General features: G+C 42.0%; 1 protein-coding gene across 3 annotated transcripts in view; it reads right to left on the minus strand.

Annotated features, from left to right (window-relative positions):
- Positions 1–16815, minus strand: part of BMPER (BMP binding endothelial regulator) — a 297532-nt gene that overhangs the window by 248368 nt on the left and 32349 nt on the right. For 2 of the 3 annotated variants that reach the window (XM_053264966.1, XM_053264968.1), the window contains exons 1-2: positions 12710–12965; positions 11137–11222 (exon numbers count right to left, since the gene is read on the minus strand). In XM_053264966.1, the coding sequence (XP_053120941.1) occupies positions 11137–11222; positions 12710–12842 (219 nt within the window). In that variant the 5' untranslated portion in view covers positions 12843–12965. Of the gene's footprint in view, positions 1–11136; positions 11223–12709; positions 12966–16815 lie in introns of those variants that run through there. The other variant, XM_053264967.1, reaches the window with a different exon arrangement.

Consider the following 16815-nt stretch of genomic DNA (forward strand, 5'->3'; position numbering starts at 1 on the left):
ATTTTAATCGTGTCTTTTTTACCATCTTGTGTTTAAATTTTCTGCTGTAATCCGCCTTGGGATTACTTTAATGAAAGGCGGTATATAAATTTAACAATAAATAAATAAATAAACTCCCTCAGGTGACCCAGAAGGCTATCATGGTCAATGGTATTGAAAGCGACAGAGATATCCAGAGGGATCAGCAGAGTCACACTCCATCTGTCAATACCTAACTGAAGATCATCCATCAGGCCAACCAGGAAACTCTCAACCCCATAGCCCACTCAAAAGTCAGTTTGAAATGGGTCTAGATAGTCTGTCTCCTCCAAGACCGCCTGGAACTGAGAGGCCATCACTTGCTCAATCATCTTGCACAACCATGGAAGATTGGAAACAAGTCTATAGTTGGCTAACTGCAAGGGATCCAATGCAGGTTTCTTGAAGTATGATCTAATGATAGCCTCCTTAAGCCAAGGAAACATGTTGCCCTCATCTTCATCAGCCTTCATCTCTTCTTTATACTGATAGCAATAAAGTGTATAGATTCAGTCACCAACCCTAAACCTGAGCCCTTCAGTGATATATCACAGCAGGAGAGAGGTTTCTGGAGAGTGGGGAAGGAAAAAGGTGCCCTTTTTCCTTTCCTCCCTCCTTAAATCATCCCATATAGTACAGGGAAGGAAGTGTTTTAACCTCATGGCATGCATCTCTCCAAAGGCTAATCTTTCCTCCAGGCTACTTACTGTAAGCTGTTATGAGACTGAGCAGGCCAATTCCCTTTTCTCTCCCTCTCCATTTCCTTTCTTTTTCTTCTTTCAACAATCCATGGATCTTTTAAAAAAAATTACAAACTGAACTGCTGCATACCTAAGAAATCCCCCAAGAATGTAGAAACCACTATTTAAGCGGTATCCAAATAAAATAAATAAATAAATAAAATAATTATTATAATAATATAGCAGGGTGGTGAAGATTCCCTAACCCCACTGAGAGTGTCAAGCAGAGTTACAAGGCTCCTGTTCCAAGGTGGCTGGAGCTCTGAACCGCTCCTATTAGGTGCCGGGAATATGCTGCAACATTTTCTTATTTTTAATTTTTTTAAATTTAATTTACATATTTTTATACCGCTCAAAACTTATGTCTCTGGGCAGTTGTAGGTGGGGCTATAGGAGGTGGGACTTGTAGGTGGGGCTAGAGGAGTTGATGCACTTATTAAAATTCTTAATTTATTTCTCAATTTCAATCACCATTGTTGCACATTTATCCATTTTATATATTGGCCTACTTCATGTAGGTCAATATATTATATGGATAAATGTGCAACAATGGTGATACCCTGCTCCAGATACCCTGCTTATCTAAACATGATTTCTGTTTCAAATACATCTTGTATGTTTTTGAAGATGCTTAAAAAGAACCACGTACAGGCACGTTTCTACTCTTGGATGTGCTTGCTTGCCAAATCCTGATCAAAACCTTTTTCACTGTGATGCGAGTAAAGGCTACCATTAACTACTGTGCAGGAGCGGCAAGAAGAAAAATTATTATCCCTCACAGAAATAAAGGAATTTAAACTGAAAGAAGATTCAATTCTGGTAGGTTCTTTTAGATGACATATATCAACTCTTGAAATTATACTGAATAAAATAGGTAGAAAGTACTGTTTGATGATTTTCTTTCAATATGCACTATTCCACAGAATTTCATCTGGGCCACATTATACCTTGACACAACAAAAATTGGATCCTGATGTACTAAGACATTGGCGTTTTCACCAAAGACATATGCCAAACAGTTGCTTCCAAACTGGGCATCACGCTCAAATGGAGGTTTGTGCAATGGAAAACAACTGGGTTTATTACAGGTATCTAGAGAATACAAGAGTACCAGGACAATTTTTGAGTAGACAATGTTTATTTTATATATATAAATAAATACATTAAAATAAAATTTGAGGTATACTCAGCTTCTTTCATTACATCTCTTTCAAGCTAGGTAAAGGAACACGATATATAACACTGAGCTTTATAACTAAAAGGTCAAATTCTACATGGCACATTTGGATATAGAAATGGAAATTTAAACTGCGGAATGATGTTTCATGCCGAATAAAACTCATGCCAAGCAAAGCTCTGATTTCTCGTTTCCTGAGTGCCTGTCTCCCAACCTCTCTCATGTTTCCAACACCAGGTTACACTTTCTGGCTCACATTGGTTTCCTTCTGTTCTACATTTAGGTGATAAAAGGTTGGGAACTACAATTACCGCTGCTCAGGTACACTTGGCAGGCTTAAAATTCAGGGTGGGGGCGGGGGGGAGGATGGGTATGGATGACATTTGTCAAGGTCATTACTGGCTTTTCTCAATTCTTACTTCACACATGCTTTTCTAAGATACTACAACAAAAATGCAAACAAACAAATACATCAGAAGCAAGAACTAATCTTCACAACTGGAAGTCTTGATTTCTTGAAAAGACATTTTAGTAGCAGGATTTGGAAATGAGGAATTAGCTCCTGAAACAATTGGCATTCTTGAGATTTATGTTCACATCTCTAAGGTATGACAAAGGAAATATATTATTGCCAGATCTCCCATTGTTGACAGTTAACTAAAGCCAAATTCTCACTGAGATGGTAAATCTGTTTCTGGGCTGTACCACTTCAGCCTGCAGGTGGGGCCTCACATGATCAAATGTGTTGCCATTAAAAAATAACTATAATATTCTCTGCGTATATTCCAGGCTAGAACGCTTCTCTCTCACATCTAGCTTTTCCATGTGGAGGATCTGGGTGTGTTTTTTGTTTTGTTTTGATTTGCATCAGTTATGTGAGCACCCAACTGTAGTCTAAAATGGAATAACCTCTTTCTCTTTCAAATACATCTTGTACGGTTTTGCAGATGCTTAAAAGGAACCACGTATGGGCATGTTTCTACTCTGGGAGGTTTACGACCTCAGTGAGAACAGCCTGTGTGAGCAGACTAACAGAAGAAACATTGGGATTTCTTGTAACTCTGAAACATAAAATGTCCCTGTTCTTCTTTGGCTTCTTGCATTTATTTAACTGTCAAAAGCAGCTGGTGGATCTGGCACATTTTTCACTACTTTCCTGGTCTTCTGCCTCTCCATCAGTTGCCTTGTTCTTATGAACCCCCTGAGCCAGCTAAAAAACTTATGCCAGCCGCTCTGACAGGAACCCCAATTTGCAAGGAAGTTTGTATGAAACATGTCATTAGAACTAAAGATTCCAATGGGTTGGACCATGTCAAAGGCAAAGTTGTTCACACATTGTACAAGTCCACACACACCTTTTGTGCCAGTACAAACCTTTGTGGTGGAAGAGACTTCCCCTCACCTCATGCAATTTTACTCAAACATTCCCTATCACTCATCCAGCTAAAGCAGCATGCTTAATTCTTCTTTTTCTGGTTTTGTTTTAAACACTAAAATCCAAAAACAGCGTATGGAAAGGTTATTCTTGGATTCCAGCAGCCATCTGGTAAGATGCTCCAGTTTATGCAGACAATGACACATGGGATGAAATTATATGGTTCTTCCCACCACCACCACCCAAGCTGCAGCCCTCATGGCCATAATCATATCCCAACATTTAAAAACTCAAAAAAAATTAATTCAGGCTAGGTTGATTTTGTGGAGAGTGCTCAAGTGTTTTTAATCCTGTAATTACGCACAGGATCTCATTTTACCTCTTTCTGCTAAGCTGTGGCAACTGTATGCTTTTCCTAAACTAACACTGGAGCACAGCATATTTTACACAAAATGCTACAATATTTAAAGTGTACTATTTTCAGACTAAGAAACTCAGCTAAATGTGGCAGTTTATTGTGCTTATACCAGAGTTCTCATTTTTTAAAAAAAATCCCTATGCTATATACCTTTTCTATATCATAGAACTTCCCAAGAAAACACACCATAAGCTATGTTTCCCCTCATATTTAGCAATGCCATGCAACATCAAAAGTTTTGAGTATTTCTTCACAACCCCAAATCTGAAGGCTAGCAGACATGCATACATCATTTGATTATTCTACACTTAATGTCCAACTGCCAAATGTGTGAACAGACTTCACCTGATATTGCTGTATTTGAAGCAATACAAAAGTCCTATTTGTAATATTACATCTGTGATATTGCTCAATCACACATGATATTGCTCATTCACACTGTTACTTAGTGTTACAGTCATCAAGTGATGAATATGCATATGGGAACTAGCCCTAAGTCTGCATGATGATAAACATGTCATTTCTCCTGCTCCTACTGCTTCTTTTTAACATAGTAGTCACAAAAAAAGGACTCCACTTGTGATTGGGAACCACAGCAAGGAGGAGGGACATTTCACCCTTTCCCCTTGCACAAGAGGCCAAATGAAAATGACCCCTCTGGAGCTGCCATTTGTCTTGAGAGGAAAGTTCCCATTGGTGCCAATGTGTATAATCCAGTTTGAAGGGACCAGTGTTGGAACTATTCTACTGTTTCTTTGCCTCTTAAATCATCCTGACCCAGTTGCTGGAAACTGACAGTCAAGCTATTTTGCATTATCTTACCTGAACAATGGGCTGAACTGCATGCCTGACTGTTATAGTTTCAGCATGACTATCAGTTTTAGCAGCAAGCTACACAGGCTTCACAAGCATAATGAATATTGTATAGCTAAAACTTGTTTTAAAATGGGAAGAACTGCAGATAGCATGACAAAGGACACAGGCAAAGTAATCCCTGGCTTATCATACACTGAAATGAAGAAAAGAGGGACACATCTTGAGATAATTGTGGGTTTCACAAAGGTCTATCAATGGCAACTAGTCTGCTGGCTGTGGGTCAACTCCAGTCTCAGAGGCATAATGCCTCTCAATACCAGTTGCAGGGGAGCAACAGCAGGAGAGTGTCATGCCCTCAGCTCTTCCCTTTGGACTCCCCAGAGGCATCTGGTGGGCCACTGTGTGAAACACGATGCTGGACTAGATGGGCCTTGTGCCTGATCCAGCAGAGCTGTCCTTATGTTCTTATATATAACAGGTTATCTGTGAACCTACAACTCTTGGAGAAGTGATGGCTCACAAATGTCCACAGATGAATAAATGGGCAACACCTTCCAGTTTCCCCTAGATAAACTGAAAAATAGTATTTGTGGAAATATGCACTCTCTGCAGATGTTCAAAGTTGTTCTATGTGTGACTATGTATGTATGAAATAATGCATGCCGGGGTGTGTCTGCTCACTGAGAACCTGATGTCCATGTACATAGTAGAACTTTTGTACAGTGGCCTTGCATGCGTAGGCCTACATGTGTAGATGTGATATGTGCAAACGGTACAGATAATGAGAATTCTGTCTACATACATTGGTCTCATGCAAACATTGGCTCCTGCTACACATGTGGACAACAAGCATACAAAGGAGGCTGGGCCTGCCACTGCAATAATTATTGTCCCCAACTCACAACAGAAAATATTTAATGTGTACACAGGGCTATGCAGTTTCATAGTTGTACTTTAATCCATTCATGTGCAATTAAGATGAGAAAATGAAAGGGGTTAATTATTTCTGTATAATCTCATAGAGGAAAGAGCTCTGGAGGGCAAAGAAGAGATTGTAGTTTTCTAAGGGGAACAAGAATTAAGAGTCCTCTTTCCTACATTCCAGACACTTACTTTTGAATAGTACCATTGAAGTTAAATCACCTGTGCCAGAGTAAGTGGTTTGAGAGAGTAACAGGCCAGGCCTTTATTCCCTACTTTGCCTTCTTATAAGACATTAGGCAAATCACACCTCTCTGTGCCTAAGGTGGCTTGATTTAAATTTCATGTGTGTCTCCATTCAGTAATGTTTGTACAGTAGCCTGAGCGGTTTCGATGGAAGTTACTACTGAAGTACAAATCTCTGCTCTTATAAAAGTTAATATGAAAGGTATTGTCCAAATAGATAAATACATAGATTATAGTTACTGCCACCATCCACATGACAGATATTTATTTACTTATTATAAACACTTATACCCTGTCTTTTCTGATCCAGAAATCAAATCATTCCAGCACAGCAGTAAATCATGCAAATAATAAGACAACAAAAAACAAACAATTAGAAATTAGCAATGGCATATGGACACTTCACATAAACATTTTTTACACAGAGAAGTAAGCAGAGCCCAAAATTACATAAGTGATTCTCAGTGAAAAATTCATATTATAGGACTCTTCCACTTTAATTTATTTTTCATTACAAGTGCACTGACAATATTTGATATTTTGTTCTAATGAAAGATCTGTAGATTAACACAGAATTTCAGCCATTATTAACCTGTATCCTTAAACTAGGGATAAGCCAAATCGCAATTCTGCTGATGAATCGTGAGGCACATACCTTTAAAACCGAGAGCTTACACAGCCCTTTTAAAGCGGAGGAGAGCAGGTCCATACCTATTCCTCCTCTACTCGCTGCCACTACCATCATCCCATCATCTTCCTTGCTGCCAATAGGTGCCGCCATAGCCACTCATTCCCCTCAAACTGCTGACAGGCTTGGGCATGTCCCTCGCCCTTCCTTCTTTCTCTCTTCCCCTCCCTTCTTTTTCTCTCTCCCCTCTGTCTTTCTCCCCCACTCCCTTCCTGAGTTAACATATCTTGTTCATCTTGTTTCCTCATCTAATTCACACATCGGCAGCCTCCTTCTCCTGAAGGGGCTCTTTCCTCCCTCACAACCCCTCGCTTTACAGACCCCTGCCCACAGGAGCATAGCTAGGGGAGAGGGGGCCCATGTTAACTCCTCTCTCTGCTGGCCCCTCAGAGTGCAGGAGACAATGAAGAAGGGGGGGGCAGGAGCTTACGTTCTTTGAACCCATCCACTTAATTATAGCTAACATGGTGCCACAGGCTCCTCCTCCCTATCTGCATATGGAATCCCCACTGTCCAATCACCATGGTGCTTCTGCTCACGAACTCTCACAAGAGCTGCCACACACGGGATTAGCGACAGGTATGCCTTCAAGAATATATAATGATAGTACAGGGCAGCTCAAAGCCAATTTAAGCTTTATGTGTGATAGTGTCCTTATCATGTGTTTTTCCTTTTATTTATTTATTTATTTATAAATGTCTATCCCATCTAACTCAGAGGCTCTAAGCAGTTCACATGAATTAAAACAATAAAAACAAGATAAATAAGCCATTAAAAACAATAAGAAAATAAAACCATTTAAAAGTCACTAAAAGCCAGGCTTTAAAAATGTGTCTTTAGGGCTCTTTTAAAGGCTGGTCAAATATCTATAGGGAGTGCATTCCACAGCTCAGAAGTAATTACAGAAAAGGCCTGATCCCGAGTCGCCACCAGACGAACTGATGGCAGCCGGAGACAAGTCCTCTCTCGATGACCTAAAGGTGCAGTGAGGATCATGCTAAAGAAGGCACTCTCCCAGGTAGCCCAGTACTAAGCCATTTAGGGCTTTAAAGGTATACCAGCACTTTGTATTTTGCCCAGAAACCTATCAGCAGCCAGTGCAATTGTTTTAAACCAGGCATAATATGGTCTCTCTAAGAAATCCCAGAGACCAATCTGGCTGCCCCATTTTGAACTAACTGAAGTTTCCAAATGACATACAAAGGTAGTTCACACAGAGCACATTGCAGTAGTCAAACCTAGAGGCTACCAGAGAATGCACCACAGTTTTGAGATCATTATCTTCAAGGAACAGATGCAGCTTGTCATATCAACAGAAGTTTACAAAAAGCACTCCTGGCCATAGCTTCAGCCTGAGAAACTAGGGTGAGGCCTGAGTCCAGATGTACCCTAGGGATGTGCATGCCTCCGAACCGGTCCGGATGGGCACGGGGGGGGGGTTGTAGCTTTAAGGGCGGGGGGTAGTACTTCCCCCCCGCCGCTCTTCCCCCTCCGGCGCTGTGGTTTTTAAAAAAGTTTCTGGGGCAGCAGGGAGGGCAGCAGCCCGTCATTAGCCTTCCAGTGCTCAAGTACGCTACACGCATGCGCCCGTTCCAGCGCGCGACGTGTGACGTGTACCGACGTGTACCGAGCGCGCGGGCGCGGCGGCGAGTGCGCACTTGCGCCGGAACGGGCACATGCGTGTAGCGTACTTGAGCACTGGAAGGCTAACAACGGGGCCAGGGGAGGCAGGGAGGAACGCTGCTGCCCCAGAAACTTTTAAAAAACCCACAGCGCCAGAGGGGGAAGAGCAACGGGGGGGTAAGTACTACCCCCCTGCCCTTAAAGCTACAACCCCCCTCTGTGCCGAGCTGCCGGACAGGCTTGGAACTGGACCGGTTCGGAGGCCTCCAGCATGGCCTCCGAACCGGTTCGGGCACACTCCTAATGTACCCCCAAACTACATATTTGTTCCTTTGGGAAGTGTGCAGCTCCATCCAGAACAGGAACTTCTATCACATCCCTCGAATTATTACCCTTTACCATGAGTTCCTCTGTCTTATTTGGATTCAGCCTCAATTTATGATCCCCCATCCAGCCCTGTAAGCAGGCATTAGGGAGACTATGCCATTTCCTGATGACAATGTCATGGAGAAATTGATTTGGATGTCATCAGCATATTGATAACATCGTGCTCCAGATCTCCTGATGATCTCACCCAGTGTTTCATGTAAATGTTAAGAGCATTGGAGATATGATGGAGCCCTGAGGGACATCATACTATAGCTCTCATTTTATAGATTAACTGTTCCTGAAAGACACCATCTGGATCTACCTGAGATACAGGAACAACAACAACAAATACTTATATACCACTTTTCAACAAAAGTTTCCAAAGATGTTTACATAGAGAAATAATAAATAAATAAGATGGCTCCCTGTCCCCAAAGGGCTCACAATCTAAAAAGAAACATAAGACAGACACCAGCAACAGTCATTCTAGATGGTACTGTGCTGGGGGTGGATAGGGCCAGTTACTCTCCCCCTGCTAACCAGAACAGAACCACTACAAGGCAGTACCACTTATTCCCAAATCCCCAAAATGATCCAAAAGCATACCATGGTCTATGATATTGAAAGCTACAGAAAGATCTAAAAGAACTCACACTCCCTCTGTCGATTCTTTGGTAGAGATCAGCTATCAGGCCAACCAAAGCCGTCTCCACCCCATAGCCTGCTCTAAAGTGAGTATGAAATGGGTCTAAATAATCCGAATCTCCCAGAACTACCCAGAGTTGATCAGCCACCGTCCTCTCAATCACCTTGCCAACCAAGGGCGGTTGGAGACTAGCTGCAAATAATTACAATCCAATTTGTTCTTTGTGTCAATGCTACTTCTTGCACATTCTGTGCACATTCATGCTTTTACCTTTATAAATGGTGTGCTGGTGAGGAAGGGGAGGTGTGCGGGAGGAGAGGGCAGGGGTACATAGGGAGATCTTGGCTACTGTTGGGCATACTCACAGCATCTCCTGGAATGCTGGGAACTCAGACCTTGCTGTTGTCTCCCCACAGAAAATTGAGCCCTCAAGCCCTGGCTTTCCTTGTCCATCTGGTAAGAAGTATGAAAAGCCAAAATGGTGGGGATGGCCCCATTTGGGCACAAATGCTGCAATATGGCCCAACAGGAAACAGCTCCCAAACTCCATTGTCCAAACTGTAGCTCAAAGAGAAGATCGTAATACTGTATTACTTTAAAAGAAAGGAAAACATTGAGGTCATGCACACCTCAATAAAATAAATTAGACAACATGCACGTATGCCTTTTGGGGGGAGAACTCAGTAGGTGGACTTGTGCATGTATACATTTTGTTTCAAGTTTAAAAGGGGAGGATAGATCTTATAATGGAGAAGGGGCATCAGAGCAATGGCCAGAGCAATGGACACTGCACACGGTTAGTGCCTATTTAACGCTGAAATTAAACTTGAAGCACTAACAATGAGATACTTATCAGGATAAAGTATGGGTTGCACAAACTATTTGTGGTGCATTCAGATGCAAAGAACATAGAAAACAGCCAGTTGCAGACATATCTTTAGGCTAAGTTAAAAAACAAATCATTTATAAGCTACAGTTCACTTCCTCCCTCCAGTTCCTCTTCCTCCTCTAAATTACTCTTAGCAATATTGATCCAGAAGTTTTGATGACTTTCTGAACACCAGCCCAACACACCTTCCTTCATTTAGAGAGCATTTGTAGAGCAGGGCATCTTAATTACAAACATATAAGAGTTACTTAGTTGTTTTGGAGTAGCAGTGACCTAAAACACCTGTCTCCATTTCTGACCTGACAGATGGAAAATTATCATTTTATAGCCAAAAAAACATTCTGCAAGATTCAGCCGTTGCTTCAGTTTCCAAGGTCTATAAATGCAGCTATTCCTACTCTATTTCCCATATATATATATATATATATATATAGAGAGAGAGAGAGAGAGAGAGAGAGAGAGAGAGAGAGAGAGAATATTGTTTTCTAACCATCAGTGATTATTTTTCGGTGGCTCTCACTGCCTGGCTTGCAAAGTGTTGTGAAACTGAGATTCACAGCAAGAATAAGGGGGTATTTCCTCTGCTGCAGAATACAAACCAGGGTCATTGTTAACTACCAGGGAATCTGAACTCCCTGAACAAACAACAGCCAGTGTCATCCTCAGAGTGCAGCTTTTTTGATAGAAGTATCATGTGTGCTGGCATTGTCTTTTTATTACAATATGTCTAGCCAAGAATGCAGTGCCTGAACATATACCATACTGCATTTGGAAAGCAGACTTCCAAACCACCTGGATTTTGTTGCCTTACTGACCTGTTATATCTCTCATTATATTCCTGAAGCCAATATTTAAAGTTTAGGCAAAGATTCAAATTAAATTTCAATTCCTTCTCCTTGGCCAGTCACAAGCACAAACTGCATATGCACAAATGCCTCAGCACTATGGATACTGGGGAAATAGCTTCAATCACAAGTACATCCTGTAAACAGACCATTCAGGTAGCCTCACAATGTCATGGGCAAAGTCAGTTGAAAGATTTGTGTCTCCAAGTTTAAAGTCAAGGATATGATTCCAAGATAATGCACTGGAAATTTTTGTAACCCATAAAGCAGCAAGATAACCTTTAGCTGCATGCAGTGGGGGGAAAGGCAATATTTGATTACATGAAACATTCTTGTTTGTTCTTATCAGTGGAATTCACACTTACCAGGCAAATGCACATTATACAAGGATTGTCAGTGATAAAGGGGATCTGTAGGACTTCTCCTTCATTTTCACATTTTGCAACAGAACCTGTGATGGAAATTAAAATGTAATATTCTTTCCCTGCATTGGCCATACAGTGTTCATTTTCAGAGGTGAAATTTCCAAGCTCCTTTAGCAGCCTAGCCTAACTGTGCACAGGGCTGTAGTCAGTTTGCAACTTGAAGTATATGTATATGCATATAAGTCCCATTAAAAGGAATGAGATCCTACTTCTACATACTTCTACATGGTTTCGCCAGACTGTTAGTATTTTTATTTGTTAAATATTTGTATTTTTAATTATTATTAATTTTGTTTTCTTATCTTCAAACAATTACAAGCATAAGAAGCAGAAATAATTGCTTTTGTTAGACAACAGCTACTTAAAAATTCAATGTACAATATTCACATTATCCTTATGCCTCAGCAGACAGTGGTATGTTTGATCTCTTGGGGTTATTTGTGGGGTAGGGGGTTAATGGAATTTAGGCACCCTTGATAAGGACCTAATCTCTCAATGGAAATGAATTGGGAAATTTCTATTGTTAACTCATGTGGATCAGATCAACTGAATGAACTACCAGTCTTTCAACCCATCAGCATATTTGATCCACAAAGACCATGAGTATCACCATATCATCGGCATCAATTTGCAAAATGAGCCCAGTAAGCAAAGCCTCCATGGTGACACCCCTCCCCGACCCCAGCTTCATGCCTGAATATTATCATATGGTGGCACCACTTTTGGAAACCTAATACTTCTCGCAATGTCTAGAAATTGACTCAACATTTATCTTTATGCACCAGGTGTCAGTAATGCATGTCCTTCAAGAAATGAGTTAGTGGGAAGATGTTGAAGAGCGAGGGGAGGAGGACAGCTTAGGCGCCTCACCTGCTTGAAGAACATACTGTATATACTACAATAATCACATTTCTTTGCTTTCTTTTGACATCAGTGACATCTTTAAAACAATCAAAGCCTTTTACATCTGGTACTTTAAGAACACCAAGCGAGAGGAGAATGGTTTATAATAGTTTTTAGAGTATAAGATGATCTAAGTAGCTCTCCTTATACAAGGGAACTACATCTAATCTTATTGACCTATTCCTGTGCTCAGGTCTACAGGCAACTACCATCAGAAGAGACTTATCATGGGTCATGAGGGTCAGTCCACAAGTTACGTGGAAGCAAAGCCAGGTTTGACATTCAGCAAGCAGCTGCAGGCGATCCTGGCTCTAACGTACCTGTGTGATAAACATATTTCCAAATATATATAATTTTTTTTAATTAAGGTATCTTTAAAAAGTAATGTGCGAAGTGGCCTTTATCTGCAGATAACTCCTGCGCTAAGAATCACAACCCAGGATTGTTGATGCTGCCTCTAGCACAGCAGCAAGCAACATCGCTGCCTGGAAAATCTCTGCCCTGCACAGAAGCGCTCATCTGCTCCTCCTCGCACGCACCCTGCACACACTCTTGCCTAGGCGGCTGGCTGAGCGCGTGTCGTTGTCGGCATCCCAGTCCCCGTCCTTACCTGTCAGGATGGAGGAAGCCAGAGGCATGGGAGGTCCAAGGTGGTGCAGCAAGAGCCAGGCGGCGAAGGTTAGCCCGGGGGAGCCGCCGAGCAGCTGAGCCACAGCTCGGAAGCTGCTGGGGAGCCAGAGCATCGTCCCCTGGAGACGAGCGCTCGGGTTGTTGCTATTGCTATTGCTGCGGCGGCGGCGGCGGCAGGAGAGAGACGGAGCAGGGGTTTGGCCGCGGAAGAGAAGGAGGAGGAGGAGAGCCGGGCAGGGAAGTTGCTGCTTGTTGCTGCTGCTGGGGATGCGGGGCGGGAGGGGGAGGTGGTGGTGGTGGGAGGGCTCCTCTTACTGCGCTCGGAGTCCGGGCAGGGCTTTGAGGAGCTCTCCTGCCCGCCGGCCCCTCCTGAGTGGGATATGGGTCGACAGGGGGCGGGGGGGAGAGGGCAGGGGGCGGGGCCGGCCGGCTGCTGCGAGAGGGACCCTCGCCTGGCGCACTGACAGGAGCGCTGCAGCCGCTACTCCGCCGACCCGCCTCTGCCCCCCACGAACCCAGCACACGCGCACCCGCCCCGGGCCGGCGGCGGCGCCCTCTGCCTCCCTCCAAGGCGCTGGAGCGCGGCGACTGCTCGGTGGGATAAGAGGACCCCCGGCAGTCTCTCTCTGAGGGGAGTTGGAAGAGGGCGCCTGCAGCAGTTGCTGACCTTGTTGTTGTTAACTGTTATTGTATTGTCTGGGAAGACGGGCTGAGGGAGGCAGAAGCACAACGTCACCCTGCGGCTTTCTCTGGAGTTTTCTTCCTTCTGCTTCAACTCCCGCCAGCCCTGAATATCTCGCTGGTGACGATAAGGCGCGCGGGGCAGGACTCGGTTGGAAGTAAAAATCCCGGGAGGGGGGGCGGGCTAGGGGAGGAGCACGCGGTGAACTCTTGGGATGCGACATGAACACGCACCACTACGTTGGGTGTTTGCCCTACCAGTGGTGGAGGAAAGGGCAGAGTTGATGGCGGGAATCAGCCGATGAAACTCTTCGCCACAGGAAGACAGGGTGTTATTTGGCATCTGATGTCAATGCCGGGGCTTAACCCTGTCATATAGTAAGTAAAAAATCGAGATAATGACATTTAATCAATTCATAGGTTAGAGTAATCCATATCATCTGAAAAGGTGCTCCCAATAAGCCAAGCAGACAGACAGACAGATAGATAGATAGTTAGATGCACTTCTAAGAACTGTAAATAGCAAGCGCCATCAAAAGAGGCATTCTCTCTTTTCTCTCCCATGGGAAAGAATGCCTCTTCTGAGATGATGTTTGTATAGATGCCGTGGGCATCACCTAAAAACAACAGAAGCATCTGCCTTGCTTCAGAACTGTAGTTTTTACCCAGATGCAAATTTAATTTAAATAACACACATATGATTTATAAATAACACACATATGATTTATAAATGAAGCTTCCTTTAGTCTGATGATACTGTTACTAGATGCAGGGGTGTAGCTATAATTGAGCAAATGGGTTCAAAGAACCCGGGCCCTCAGGCTCCTGAGGGCCCCCAGCTCCACCTATCTTCTTCATTATCTCCCTCTCTCCAACAGGCTACTGGAAAGAGGGGTGAAGAACACAGGCCCCCTCTCCCCTAGCTATGCTCCTGACTAGATGAAATGCCCTGGAATAGTTTTCAAAGCGCACATCCCCTCACCAATGAATGATGGGAGTCTCCACATCAGGGATCTGAAGGACTTCCGCATCAGATGCTGACAACCCAGAAAGAGGGACTAATTATTCAGGAGGGTACTTTCCCCTGTAGCTCTGTTCATGTTATTTTCTTTTTTCTTTTTAATGGTTATTGACCATTTTTGAAGGACAGAATGAAAACACGTGTAAACATTTATAACATATTTATCCTTTTTTGGTTCAATCATCCCAGTTTCAATACAATATACTGTGCAAAAACAACAACAAACAACAACAACAACTCTTTTCCCTTTGTTTTCCTTTTCTTTCTTTTTATTTGGGGGGTTGGGTTGTAATGATTCGTTAATTGTCAAGTTCTTATGTTATTTCTTCAGAGCATAAATGTCATGATGAGAGGTTCTAGGGCTTATACAATTTGTATAACATTGGGTTACCATGAATGTCACACAATAAGTAATTTAGTGTGAATTGCTGATATTATCGTGAAAATGCAACTGGGATATAACATGCTTGATAATCTTCCCTAGATTTTCTTATGTTTTCTTCCCACTTCACTCACACAATCCTCCCATGCAGAGCTGTTTACTTTCAAACTCTTCCCCCTGCCCATATTAGACTATGCTCATGGTGAATGGATTGCCTTTACTCATCATGAGTGCAAGTTGTAACATTACATGCCACCATATTTGGAACACATACATCTTCCTGCTTCCATCTCTATCCCACCTTTATAGTCACGATATGTAAAATTAATCCTCACAACTGGATTAATGAAGTTGCTGCTACTCTCATTTTCACAGATGAAAAACGGAGGCTAAAAATTGTGACTTGCTCATACTCATGATCCCTGACAGGGCTGTGCTTGAATGAAGGGTTCCACAGACCCACCTTGCACTGCCTGGGCTTCTTTCTTAAATCCCCACCTCCAGCATCAGGCCTTAATTCTCAGGACTCTGTTCAAGCAAGGAACTAGAATTCAGCCTTGGAGCAAAATTTCTGTCTGGTTACCCCTGCTAACTGGGCAAAGAGGCACCTTTTTAACATGGTGATTCTCTTTATTTAGCAGGGGGAGAGTAACTGGGCTTATCCACCCCCAGCACAGTACTTCCAGTGACTGTTGCTGGAGTCTATCTTGTGTTTCCTTTTAGATTATGAGCCCTTTGGGGACAGGGATCCATCTTTATTATTTCTTTATGTAAACCACTTTGGAAACTTCTGTTGAAAAGCAATATATAAATAGTTGTTGGTTCAGCAGTTTGGTGCACCCTTGAATACCTGTCAAAATGTGAGGCTACATCTCTGTGTTCTGAATTTTTTTATTTTTTATTTTTGTTCCTCTACCCATCATAACCACAGTCTTTCACATTTGGATATACCCTAGCATATCCCCCTGCAGGTTTGTCTCATGCTACTTAATATACGAACTCCTGGCCAAACACTCTTCACATGTCTTAAACTTCTCTTAACTTCTCCCATTGTGTTCTGTCTGTACATTCTTCAGCACTAGATATCATTTACATTAAATTATCCTCTGACTACCACATTTACTTCTTGGACCTTATGAATCCATGTACTCTGAAGTCAGACTGCAGAAACCTGTAAGGGGAGGCCCATCGCTGACCAGGCAAAGTCATTTTGCTCAGATTACACTGCTAGAAAAGTTCAAAAAAGTAAATACATGTAATATAATTTTTTTTATTAACATGCTTGTTAAAGGGAAGTAAAAGAATAGTTGTAAATTTGTAGGATTTCAACTTCCAACATTATTCATTTTATTGAATAATTACCATACATAGTAAATTTGAATCACAGTAAATTTGAATCTGAGAGACATCTTCTGCTTTTCTCGGGCATGATGTGTGTGTTTTTAAAAAAAAAAAAATTACGGATCTGACTACTGAGTGCTAAAAATCTGAGTGTTAAAAATCCATTTTTAACTTAACATAGTTAAAAATCCGATTTTAACTTTTTAATTTAGTAAATTTGAATCTGAGAGACATCTGCTTTTCTTGGGCATGATGTGTGTTTTTTTAAAAAAAAATTATGGATCTGACTACTGAGTGCTAAAAATCTGAGTGTTAAAAATCCATTTTTAACTTAACACAGTTAAAAATCCGATTTCAACTTTTTAAATAACAGTTAAAATCTGATGATTATATTCAGAATTTCTTTTTAATATACCAAAAATAATTATTTAAATCTTTCAGCCAGCCTATTCCAATGTAAAAAGTAGTGCATTCAGCTAATTTAAATGGCAGCATACTTTATGCAAAATTTGGTATCTGTATGTAATCACAAAGTATGACTTTATTTTGCACAAAGAAATCCACAAACCTTCAAAATATATAACAGATGGTTTTCTAGTGAAGGTAGCCATATATATATTTCACATCTTCACCTTATAAGAACAGTAGATAAAATGCAATA

Source organism: Hemicordylus capensis, chromosome 6 (assembly GCF_027244095.1).
Source record: "Hemicordylus capensis ecotype Gifberg chromosome 6, rHemCap1.1.pri, whole genome shotgun sequence".
NCBI lineage: Eukaryota > Metazoa > Chordata > Lepidosauria > Squamata > Cordylidae > Hemicordylus > Hemicordylus capensis.